This window comes from Lipotes vexillifer, unplaced genomic scaffold, assembly GCF_000442215.2.
Source record: "Lipotes vexillifer unplaced genomic scaffold, Lipotes_vexillifer_v1.1 scaffold802, whole genome shotgun sequence".
NCBI classification, from domain to species: Eukaryota; Metazoa; Chordata; class Mammalia; order Artiodactyla; family Lipotidae; genus Lipotes; species Lipotes vexillifer.
In genome coordinates, this window is record NW_006790237.1 from 376,874 (window position 1) to 389,943 (window position 13,070).

The 13,070-nt window shown below is 51.6% G+C and overlaps 1 protein-coding gene across 1 annotated transcript in view; it reads right to left on the reverse strand.

Moving 5' to 3' along the window:
• Positions 1-6,432, reverse strand: part of LMTK3 (lemur tyrosine kinase 3) — a 20,076-nt gene extending 13,644 nt beyond the window's left edge. Inside the window, 7 exon segments of the mRNA XM_007463439.1 lie at positions 6-48; positions 2,105-2,223; positions 2,703-2,779; positions 3,288-3,438; positions 3,702-3,835; positions 4,721-4,833; positions 6,383-6,432. Coding sequence (XP_007463501.1) covers positions 6-48; positions 2,105-2,223; positions 2,703-2,779; positions 3,288-3,438; positions 3,702-3,835; positions 4,721-4,833; positions 6,383-6,432 — 687 coding nt within the window.
• Positions 6,433-13,070: the final 6,638 nt, after the last annotated feature.

Below are 13,070 nucleotides of genomic sequence, written 5' to 3' on the forward strand. Positions count from 1 at the left end.
TCCACGCAGACGCCCAGGCACTGGAGGACGTTGGGGTGCTGCAGGCTCCTGCGAGGGGAAGGGGGTTGCCTGGGTCAGGAAACAGCCCCTTCCATCCCACCCCAGCCCTCTGTCCCACCCCAGCCTCCCAGCAAAAGCAAACTGTTGCTTCAACCTCTTTGGTCTCAGTTTCCTTACTCCTTCCCCACATCCCCGCCGCAGGACCACCCCACTGTCTCCCAGCCCCTGAGCCCGCCCCCCAGGCACCTCCGTGCCCCTCCTTCTGGCTCACCACCCCCTCAGCCTTTCTTCCTGCCCCCCGACTCTTCCCCCTCCCCTGCCCTCCCTACAGGCCCAGCTCAAGCCTCCTCATCTCCTGGACTCTCTTCTCAGCCTCCTGCCGGCCTCCCTGCCTCCAGTCTCTCCCTTCCAGTCTGTCCCTGACCTGATGCCCACCTGCTCACGACCCTCCATGGCTCCCTGGTACCCTGGGACAGAGCCTGGCTCACTCCTCGGTCTTTCCTGCCCCTCTGCCTTCCCCAGTATCATTCTTCACGCCTGTGTACCTCTCTCCAAACTCACAGGTGCCTGCTTAGGCTCCAAGCCTCTTGCATGTACACTTCTCTCTGTGGAGAACACTCTCCTCTCATCAAAGTCCTCCTCATCCCTTAGTTTCAACATCATTTCCTCAAGATATGTCACTGTCCCCTCCAACACTGGGGGATGCCCCTCTTTTATCCTCACATTGTGGGTAAGAGTCAGGCTTGGGGGTCTGAATCCTGTCTCCTTCTTTCCCAAGTGTGTAACCTCACAGAAGTCATTTCACCTCTAGATCTGATCTAACACGGGAGCCACCGGCCATATGTGACAACTGAGCTCTCGAAATGTGGCAGAGGTAGCTGAGGAAAGACATTTTGAACTTGATTGCGTTTTATTTAAGACGAATTTAAATAGCCATATGTGGCTAGTGCTTGCCAGCACGGGCCTAGAGAGAGACAGGCAAGGAAGCAAGTAAAAGGATGAAATAATGACAAACTAGGATACGTGTTACGCAGAAAATACACAAGTTGACGTGACGGAGCATTCCAGGGTCTTCCTTAGGTGGGGGAGGGAGAGAGAAAGAGAGAGAGAGTGTGTGTGTGAGTGTGTATGTGTAAGGGAAGGCCTTTCTGATCTGAGACCCAGGAAGGGCAAGGGTTCCCACCATCTGAAACTGGGGATGGGTGAGGCAGGAGTGATATTCTAGACAGAGGGAACAGCAGGACGGCGGTCCTGCGGCAGGAAAGAAGCTGGCATGTGGGAGGGTCAGTGGGGAGACCGGGTGGCAAGGGGCGAGAGGGTTGGTGGCAGGAAGGGAACAGGGCTTGTGGGCTGTAGGGACCAGTGGGATTTTGTCCTGTGGGCCACAGAAAACCATGGGAGGTTTCAGAGGAAGGGGCTAATAAAATCTCTGGGCAAAGCTCACTTTTACAACCCTCTGATAAGAGGTCCCCGTGTATGCACCCTTTCCATGACAGGGCACTCACTACCCCACAGGGCGTTCATGTAACAAATGTTTATTTAATTCTTGTCTAGAAGCCCTTGGAGTGGAGGGGAGACCAGGCAGGGGAGGGACAGGGTCCTGCCTTCCCAGACCTCCCAGTCCAATGGGGGCAGGGGTGGGAGGACCCTGGTCTGTGATTCTCATTCTGTCCTTGCTCACGCACAAGCAGGGGCCTGAGGAAGGGAACCACCATGAGGTACCCAGTGCCTAACACAGGGTCATCTCGCATCCTCTCAGCTGCCCTCTACATGAGGCTGCTCAGACTTCCTGGACTCACTTTCCAGATGAAAATACTGAGGTTCAGAGTGGAGAGGGGCAGGTCACCAGCTCAGCTTCTGTGCTGTCCCCTCGTCTTCGTCACACTGCCTTCATTTCCCCGGCTCTGTCCCAGGGAAGAACCTGAGGCTCAGGGAGGGAAACTCTCTGGACTGAGTGGCACAGCCAGGAAAACGTAGATGGAGGATTCGAATCCAGATCTGACCCCACACTGCACTCCTTCCACTTCCAAATGTTACCTCCCTGAGGCACAAACTCAGATATCTGGGCCTTCCGAGCCCCACATCCACCAAGAAGTCCCCATACCTGTACGGCTGTGCTTCTGAGATGAACTTGCGCTGCTCCAGGGGCCCTGCGCTGGCTCGGAGCTCCTTTACCACCACCTGGGCCGGGGTGTAGTCCGAGAAAATCTCTCCCAGGATCACCTGATCAAGGGGGACCCAGGAGGCAGCGCCTGTGGTTTCCCCAGCCCCATCCCAGGGACCACCCTCCACCCCACCGTATGGCTCCCATCTTCCCCCTCTTTCCAGCCTCTTCCTTCAAATCCCACCACCCTCGTACTCCCACCAGACGCGGGGTTAGAGACTCACAGGCCCAGAGTCCGATGGACGCAGGGACGGGTGGAAGGATGGACAGACGGACGCGTGGAGAGCCGGATGGTGAGGCGGAGTGGTCAATGGAGTGAGGAGGGAGGCGCTGACCGACAGGTGGCGGGGGGATGGAGTGGACGGGAGTGGGTGAGAGGTGAACAGACGGGAGGGCAATGGGTGGGCTGAGGGGGGCAGGGGGACGAGGCAGGGGGCAGATGAGAAGTGGTGGGAGCAGGGGGGATGGACACAGAACAGGAGCATCGCCCTGGATTGTATGCACCCTCCACCGCCCACCCCCAGCCCCACTTACTTACCTTCCCGAACCAGCCACTCCCAATCTCCTGCAGGTAGCTGAGGTGCTGGCGGCTAAGGCCCAGGGGGGTGGTCATGTCTGGTGGGGGACAAAAGGGAGAGGCACCTGAGCCTCTCTCCCCTCCCAAGTGCCAACAACACCCCTCAATTCAGTGGGGACTGGGGTCAAAGCAGACACAGCAAATCTGTTTTCATTGGCTGCCCCAACATTCCACGATGAGATCTCTGCCTCCTCATTGGCTGCCCACAAGGTTCCAACGACCAATCTGTCCTTCCCTTTGGCACCCCAAGATCCTATGACATGACTTCAGCCTGCTGTCGGCTACCTCTGACATTAAGATCTAGGCTGACCTCACCATTCATTGCCCCACAAGAATCCCCAAATCTGGTTGTGGATGAAGCAATGGCTTCTACCAAGATGTTCTCTGACTTCCTTCAGGCTGCTTCCAAGATTCCGGGGCTCCCACCTCTGCCTTTCCCCTTGGCTGCCTTGGGCCTCTGCTCCCTGTTCCCTGAGGGAAAACGCTCAGGGCCTTCCACCCTGTCCCGTGGGATCATGAGGCCCTAGTCAGGGTGCGGGGCAGTACCTGAGTGTGATGGCTGCGGGGCAGGCATCGGCAGGGAGACTTCGGCCAGAGGGAGAATGTAGACATCAGGCAGCGACTGTGAAGAGGAGGTCTCTTCGGCGGGGGGAGTGTACTCCCCGGAGCAATCCTCCCCTTCTGGGTTCTCAAACTCCTGGGGCCGGGAAGGGGGAGGGGTGAGAGAACACAGGGCTGAGACATGCCGTGGTCCTTCTCATCAATACTATCCCCATCTTTCTCGTAACTGTCCCCCAATCCCAGTCCAATTCCCATCCCAAGGCTCTGGACCTTGCCATAACTTCAGGCCTGAAGGGCTCTCAGACTCGCTACGCCGCTGCCCCTCCTACCACCCGGACTGAGGGGAAAAGGACTTGCTGGCGTCTTCCTCCCGACCTTGAATCCCCTCATGCACCTCACCTTGAAGCCGACATCGCCCCGTTTGCAGCACAGACAGGTGAGGAGGAGGAAGATGAAGGCCAGCAGGCCAGAGCAGGAAATGAGGACCACGGCATAGGGAGGAGCCAGAGGGGCCCGGCCCAGGGCGAATCCATCTGTGGGCACAGGACTGGGCTGGGGTCCCGGCTTCAAGGCCCTGGCTCCCGGATTCCTTGCCCCTCCTCATCCAGCTAGTCTTCACTACAACTCCCATGATGCTCTGCAACCAGGGCCCCTTGGCAGAGGAGCCGGGTGGCACAGGGCATTGTGGGAGTTGTAGTTTGGGGCCTTCTCAAGTGGTTGGGTTGGGGGTGGGGGTCCCTCCTCTCGCCCCAACCTGAGACTCCCCCCCATCACCTCACCCCCAGGCTTGGATGAATTTCAGTGAGGATTGAGGGAAGGAGGAGTAATAGTGGAGCCTGGAGCTCTCAGAATTTAAAACACGCTCCCACAACAGCCTTCTTACCCCCTCTTCGGGGGAGAGAATGAGCCCCCGGCCGCAGGCTGGGAGAAGATGCTTGCCCCATGCTGGAGCCTCCTAGTTACGGGGGTTGAGGCTTGTTTCTTTTAGGGACGCTTGGAGCACACACATGTCCTCTGTTCCCAGCCCAAGCCCCTGAGAAGGCAGCTCCGCAAGCCTTGGGTCTCCCCCAAAGCTAGAGACAGCCTCCAATGCTGTGTCCCCCTTAGAAACAGTATTCCTCCCCTCTGTCCCCAATTCTCCCAGAGGCCCTGTCCTTCCCCGGCTCCCTGCACACACCTGCACACATGCGTGTGCACACACACATGTTGCCCGAACGGACCCTCTCCCCACCCAGCCCCCAGCCTTCCTCCCACAGGCCCTGCTAACACAGGCACCGTCCCCGCGGCTCCCCAGGCCCTGGCTCGCTGCGGGAAGACGCCACACAGGTGATGGAGCCAGAGCCCCGCAGACAGACCTCCAGGGCAGGCCGGGGTGGGGGTGGGGGCCGCTGGACAGCCGGATGGCCGGACAGACTTACCTGGGTGGGCCGGGGACGCCAGGCAGCCGGAGGTGGAGACGGCCGCGAGGAGGATGAGGGCGCCGGGGGCAGGCATCTTGTCGAGGATGGAAGGGAGGTGGAGGTGGTGGCGGCTGGGGAGGAGGGGGGGGCGGGCCCTCAGCCCCCAGCCATGGGGACCCGCGCGACCCTGGCCTCCCCCCAGCCCAGGAGAGGGGCAGGAGACTCAGGACAGGGGGAGGGAGGGGCTGCTTACTGGCTCAGGTACCCCCCTCCCCCTCTTTGAAGGGACAGACAGATGAAGGGATGGAGAGGCGGACAGAGGAGAGGAGCTGGGGAGCCGGGGTTGCTGGGGGGGGGAGAGGGTAGGATGGGGGGGAGAATGAGGGCCCCGCCCCCGAGGGCAGCCGGGATTGGGGGAGCAGAGAGCCTGTCAGAGGAAGGGTGGGAGGAGGGAGGATGGAGGGAGGATGGAGCGTCGTCATGGCAACTGGCTCCCCAGTAGCATTGGCTGCCAGGAGGGAGGGGAGGGGGAGGGACAGACAGGGACCAGCAGACCCTTGTGTGGGGGGGACACAGGGCCCACAGTGCCTGGCCTGGACACTGCTGTGACATGCTACCAGCAGGGACACGTGTGCTCCGCGCCACGATGCAGATGTCAGGCAGGCACACACAGCCCACACATGGCTGACACACGTCGCAGAGACCCTCATAGACAAGCACATCACATACAAAGGTGGACAGCTATCGGCAGACGGGGACACGTACACGTCACACACAAAGACGCAAGGATGATAGGCTGCACTAAGAACGCACAGGCAGGCCGGCCCCCTGCACAGATGCACCCGGCCACGCAGGAACGTCAAATGCATCACAAAGACCCACACATGCCACAGACAAAGTAAAGCCCCAAATCCACAGACACACACGCCACAGACAAAGATCCACACAGACACCACGGTGACGTGTCAAGGTACAAAGTCACGAACACAGACATTCCACAGACAAATGGGCAACAAAGAAGACCCATAGACACACGCATCACATACACAGATAAACACACATGCACATCATACAAATACGCAGACATCACTTGCACGGAGACATACACGTGACACACACTAACACAGACACAAGTATACCATGCACAAATATACACAGACACACAGCAGATACATGGAGAGACCCGCACATCACATATGCAACTACATACACACAACACACACACACATATAGATATACATCAAAGATACACACTTGTCTCACACAGACCCATTTCACTCACATGAATACACAGAGACACATGTCACACACCCAGATACACATGTACAAGCACAACTCACACATGGATATAGATGCACGGCACATTCAAAGACTATACAAAGCTACAAAAGTCACCTACAAAAATACACATAAACATATTACACTGATACATACATATTACATATACACAGTGACACACATTTTACATACAAGAAACACGCAGACACACACAACACAAGCACACACATTGAACACACATTGCATACCTAAACATACCTGGGCACACACATCACAGATGTACACAAATTTCACACAAGGTTACAAAGACACAGTACCCCACCGTAGTCACATATCACATACACACAGGCATACAGAACACATACAAAGATACACACAGACACACGCATCACAAATACCCACATTTCCTATGAGGTTACGTAGTCATTACACAACATAGGCACTTGCCTCATACAAAAGATACATGATCATAGTTTATTTATTTATTTTATGAGCATTTACTGCGCGCCAGGCATTGTTCTCAGCGCTTTACACATATTACTTTTAAATCCTGACATCTGCCTCCGAGACAGGTTCTTTTATCATTCCCATCGTACAGATGAGGAAACAGGCACAGCGAGGAGCAGACATCTGCCCCAAGGCACACAGCCGGTAAGTGGCAGATCGGGGACTGGAACTCGGTCCGTCAGGGACACAGACAAAACAGACAAGGACGCACACATCACGTGCCAGGCCGCCGCCATCTCGGGGTCACCCTCCCCCACCCCCGCCCCCGCACAGCACCCCGAGCTGCAGACACACCGGAAGCACGGACGCCCACCCTGCGCGCGGACGTCTCTGTAGTCAGTGAGCCCTTGCGATGCGTCCCTCCCGGCTGAGGCTGGGCGGGAGCTGCGCATCTCAGGCGCAGTCTCACTACACACAGCGGAGGCGACCCAGACACCCCCTCCCCAGAAGGCCCCCCCCCGCCCCCCAGTAGGGGGCGAGGACCCACCGGGTCCAAAAAGCGCAGCCGGCGCGCTCAGAACAGGCGACCCGAGGGGAGGGGGAGGGGGATAGGTTCAGTGAGGCTCATTGGAGAAACTGAGGCAGGTTCATCAAGCCAGGAAGGGTGGTAGGGAGTGGGTGCCGGGACCGGGGCTGCAGGGTGGACTGACCATATGCAGGTAGAGAGTACGGAAGTGGGGGCTGGGGGATAAGGAAAGATGCAATGATCTGCCAGGGTGGCTGAAGGGCACAGACCCTGGAGAAAGCAGAGGCTCATGGGAAATGTAGTCCCATCCCTGAGACTTGTGGGAAATGAAGTTCTGGTTCATCCAGAAGGGAGGCTCGGGTTAATCGTCACCTTCCCCCGCCCGCGCCCCCACCCCGAGGAAGCGGCGGGTAGGTGAAGGTAGCAGGAGGCGGGGCACAGCCGCCTGAGTCTTTGGAAATGACGTGGGCAGAACTCTTGAGTCCTAGGGAACGGCACAGGTGGGGTTGAAGTCCTAACTCTGTCCCTGATTTGCTGTTAGTTCATTTATTCACTCAACAGACGTTCATTAAACCCACTGTGCTCAGCCAGGCCCTATGCCAGAATTTGGGGGTGCAGCACGGAACAAGTCAACCCCTTCCCTGCGTTGACTTTGGGTGTGGGCAGGTGCATGTCACAGGGACTTGTAGAAAGTCCTTTAGAGTTTTTCAAACTAAGAACAGTAAGCCATTACCGAGGGCTGGCATCAAGCTTTTGGGTTGTGACCAGAGTTTTTTGAAAAATAAGATAGAATAATCTAGAACATCCGGAGGAAATATATATATATTCCTCCCGCCCCTCCATGGGTCACAGGAAAAGAAACAAGAGAGTACACGGTAATAGCTGAAATGCCATCTGAGAGAAAGTGACATGAAACTGAGGCCCATGGGAATGAGCCAGAGAAAAGGAGAGGGAACAGTGTGTTTGAGCAGAGGGAACTGCACGTGCAAAGAGGAAGGTAGGAGGTGGCTGTTGGGGAGGGGGAGGAATGAGCACAAATATTTAGTTTGTTCTCATCGCAGGCCAGGCACTGATGCACACCCACCCTCACCGGCCCCTTCCTAAGATGGAGGCAGACCCAAACACACCAGCCTCCTATTCACTTCTTGAGGCCCGAAGGGCTGTCCAGCCTCAGAGCCACCCCCAGTGCTATTCCCTCTGCCCTAGTACTCTTTGCCTTGCTCTCCTCCTACCTCTCTCCTTCCCCTCACAGATCTGGGCTTTACTGTCACCTTTCAAGGAAAGCCTCCCCTGACTCCTCCCCCAACCTAAATTACACCCCTCCCATCCTCTTTCTTATTGCATTTAGCACTGTTAGAAGTTGCATGTCTGTGTTCCAGTTCCAGGGAAGTCCATGAACTCTACAATGTAAATGGGTGAATTGCATGGTATGTGAATTTTGTAATAAGCTGTTGAAAATTGCTTCAGAGGGCTTCCCTGGTGGCACAGTGGTTGAGAATCTGCCTGCTAATGCAGGGGACACGGGTTCGAGCCCTGGTCTGGGAAGATCCCACATGCCGCGGAGCAACTAGGCCCGTGAGCCACAACTACTGAGCCTGCGCATCTGGAGCTTCTGCTCCGCAGCAAGAGAGGCCGCGATAGTGAGAGGCCCGCGCACCGCGATGAAGAGTGGCCCCCGCTCGCCACAACTAGAGAAAGCCCTCACAAAGAAACGAAGACCCAACACAGCAAACATTCTTGGGGGCCGTCTTGGAGGCTGCCTGCTGCAATCTGGGACCAATATCACATGGGGTGCAAATGACTGAATATTATCCAGCCCTGTTTGTCTGTGACACTCAGCTTTCAGACCTATGGCTGAAATGTTCCCAGTGGCCAGTGACACTCCTAACAACCCCCGGGGGACCTGCACTTTTCCCGTGACCTTGATGCCCTTTCTACATCCATCTGGCTGTCCCCATGTCATCTGGCTTTGAGCTTGTGTGTTTTCACGTCTGCTGTTAATTTAAATGAGGCAGAGTCTACCTTCTGAATGCAGAGAATGAAAAGTTGTGGGTTTTGGGCTTCCCTGGTGGCGCAGTGGTTGAGAGTCCGCCTGCCGATGCAGGGGACGCGGGTTCGTGCCCCGGTCCGGGAAGATCCCACATGCCGCGGAGCGGCTGGGCCCGTGAGCCATGGCCGCTGAGCCTGCGCGTCTGGAGCCTGTGCTCCGCAACGGGACAGGCCACAACAGTGAGAGGCCTGCGTACCGCAAAAAAAAAAAAAAGAAAAAAAGTTGTGAGTTTTATCGTACCTTTAGTATAAAGGGAAAAGCGTGCCTGCCTACAATGCTCCTTTGGTTTGACAAAGGCATCTCATCAAGTATGCCTTTCAGGAATTCAGAGCTGGCAGTTAAAACATGATTAGCAGCAGATAGAATTCATGGGCATGATTACATTGCTGGGTGGGGCTGTAGGGCAAAAGGGCCCCGGTTTTGTTTTGTTCTGTTTAAATCTGGTGCTGGATAATTGGTGTGTGTACTTAGAATTAATGCATGAAACTGTTCACTTCTGAAATGTGTTCTCTTACATATGTACTTGGTAGTCCAAACTTTATAAAAAATTTTATTGCCAGGGAAGCAAATTATCGAATAAGATAACTCATTAGTGTCTCAAGCTTTTTAGAAACAGAAGTGCCTGGTGGTTATGTGAGGCAATTATACTCCAATAAAGATGTTTAAAAAACAAAAAAGAAGAGCCTGGTGGTTAAGAGCCTGGGCTGTCTGCCTGCTTTTGAATCACCAAGGCTGTGTGGCTTTGGGTAAGTTACTTAACCTCTCTGACCCTTAATTTGTACATCTATAAAATGAAGATAATGCCTTTCAGGCAAAATTGCCTGAGATAGAGAGGAAAGCATTTAGTAGAATAGCTGTCACAGAGCAGATGTTGAATACACGATACCACTGTTGTGTTTGTCATAGTTGTGATAAACGGGTAAAGAGGTGGAAAATGCAGAACCACTATGCCAATAAAAAATGGTCAAAGGACATGAACGGAAAAGTCGCACGGCAGAAATACAGTGGATTACAAGGCTGTGGAAAAGCATTTACCCTCAGTATTAATTGTCTTAATGGTACGTATTGCTTTCTGAAATGCCTTATCCACTTAGTTATTTACTTATTTACTGTTCATTCATCTCCCCTCCCTTCATCCACTAGAACGAGTCTGTTTTGTTCATCGCTGCCTCTCCAATGCCCAGAACTGTGCCAGCCTTGTAGCAAGTGGTCAATAAATATTTACTGACTCAATGAATGAATATAGAAATGAAAGCAAGACTTAACTTTCTCTGACCAATAGTCAAGCTCTAATAAAATTATAGCATTCAATAGGGAAGATGTGGTGACACAAACTCTGCCTTACTGTGCTTATTGTAAACAAGTGGAGATTATTTTAATCTTTCTAGAAACTGAGTTGGCACTCGTACCCAGTAATTCCGTTTCTGGGACTCTGTGGGAAGGAAATAATGTAAGATCTGCACAAGAGTTTGTGCACAAAGATTTTCTCTGTTGCATTATTTGTATCAGTAAAAACAAATAGGTACAAAAGATATTTATAATAAATTTATATATTTATAATAATAAGCTTTAGAGGAAAGGCTCTGTAAATCATGGAATAGCAATGTTATGGAATATTATGCAATCATTTTAAATGAAAGGGAAACATGTTTTTGTGATATATTAAGTAAAAATAAGCAGAAAGTGGAAGTGCTGTGTAATGTATTCTCAACACGAAATGGAAGAAAACGTTTCAATTTTAAATTATTGGAAGTCTCCCTAGCCAATACTGGGGTCAGAATCACCAGGGGTTTTTTCTTTTCCATCTTTTGCTTATCTGCAGTTTCCCAATTTTCTACACAAACATGGATGCGATGTTTTTGGTAACCACAAAGAAAGAAAATCATTTTCAGAGAGAAGTCTTTACTTCCTCTGACCAGTCAGGGATTCAGTTCTGGTGATGGTGGAAGGAATCCAAGCTGCAGAAACAGCGCTGGGCACAAACATAATTATCCCAGAGAAACCTTGGCAATGAACCAAATGTCCAACAAGAGGGAATTGAGGAAGTAAATCATAATCCACCCAGAGAAACCTAGGCAGGCATGAAAAGTTATGTTTATGAAGAGCCTGAAGCACCATGTCAAATATTTGTGTTGAAAACCGTGTGTAAAATAGCAAGATATAAAATGACACATGCAAAAAAGAAAAAAGGAAAGAATGACATATGTAGTGTCATCCCCTCTGTGTATGTTTGTATATACACTTATGTGTGTGTGTGTGTATATATATATATATATATATATATATATATATATATACACATACCCACACACACGTATACATACACAGAGAGTATTTTTTATATATATAACGCACATACATAACATAGAGGCACAGAGGGGATTTTATATACACACATACAGAGAGGAATGAACATATATATATAATGTATATATATATATAATATAAACAAAAATGTATATACATTTTTATATTATAAATTTATATTATAAATTTATATTAAATGTTCGTAAATTTATATGAAAATTATATTATAAATTTTATATTTATATAAAATATTCATATGTATATATGAAATTAGGAGACAAAAACATGATGTTAACAATATAATTTTACAAAGATAAAAGCTTTAAAAATAAATATGTCAGAAAAACGACTCCTGGTTATTTCTTGGTGGAGGACCCCTGGGGGTTAATCTTGCCTCTTCAACTATAAAGAGAAAGTCCCTTGGCCACTCCACGTCTTTCCTGGGGGACCAACTCTTTTTTTAAAATTAATTAATTAATTAATTAATTAATTTATTTATTAATTTATTTATTTATGTTTGGCTGCGTTGGGTCTTCGTTGCTGCCCCCGGGCTTTCTCTAGTTGCGGAGAGCGGGGGCTACTCTCCGTTGTGGTGCGCGGGCTTCTCATTGCGGCGGTTTCTCTTGTCGCGGAGCATGGGCTCTAGGCGCACAAGCTTCAGTAGTTGTGGCGCACAGGCTTGGTTGCTCCGCGGCACGTGGGATCTTCCCTGACCAGGGCTTGGACCCGTGTCCCCTGCATTGGCAGGCGGATTCTTAACCCCTGCGCCACCAGGGAAGTCCCTCCAGGGGGACCTATTCTTGTCCGTAGGATCAACCGTCTCCTCACGGTTTTTTTTCCCCTAGGTATTTCCCACATATTTAAATCTTCATAAATATGCATTTTTGTAGGTTTTTTTCCACCTAAACATTGTATGGCGTCCTGGATGAATTGTCCTGCAGCTTGCTTTCATCACTTAATAAGCCTCAGAGAACTTAATCTATCACCAGCACCATCTTGCGATTTTAACCTGCTGCATCGCATTTCATAGAAGGGCGAGTATCAGTTTATTTGATTATTCCCTTATTGGCAGCACCTAGGTGGTTTCAAATGCTTTTGCTGTGACCAACAACAGCGCAGTTAACATACTTGCACATCCTGCCGTGGGTTAATGTTCAAGTACGTCTCTAGGGAGATTCCAAGAAATGAAAATGCAGGTTGGAGGGGCATGAAACATGAAAATGTTCAGGGGCCATACCAGCGGCCCTCCAGGAACACTGCCCTTTCCTCTTCCTCCTTTTTTGTAATTGTCCGATTTTCCATTTTAGCCTGTGTTTTCATGAAAACAAAAATAAGGTGTGATTTGGAAGAATGCAATTTGCACTCCATTTTCTGGGAACCAGTCGAGGCTATCCCTAGACTGATGGACAAAGTTCCTCTATCCCCCTCTGGTGAGTCCCCAGTGTGTTGAGTGTGATCTGGTCCTGTCTCAGGTCTGAGGAGGGGGATTCAGGTCCCAGACACATTGCCCCTACTCCAGCCACAGAGAGGCTCAGAGCAGAGTCTCAGGAAACTGAGATGCGGCTGGGGCTGTGTCTCTCCTTAGGTTCCGGGACTGGAGTCCCTCAACCACATTGCAGAGGGGCAGTAGGTGAGGGGGCAGGACCCTTGATTCCAGAGTCTGGGAATATCATAATTAAGCTTGGTCTCCCCAACCCATCGCTGGTTCCCGGCTTCTCACTCAATCCTGAAAAAGACCAGCTGTATTAGTTTCCTATTCC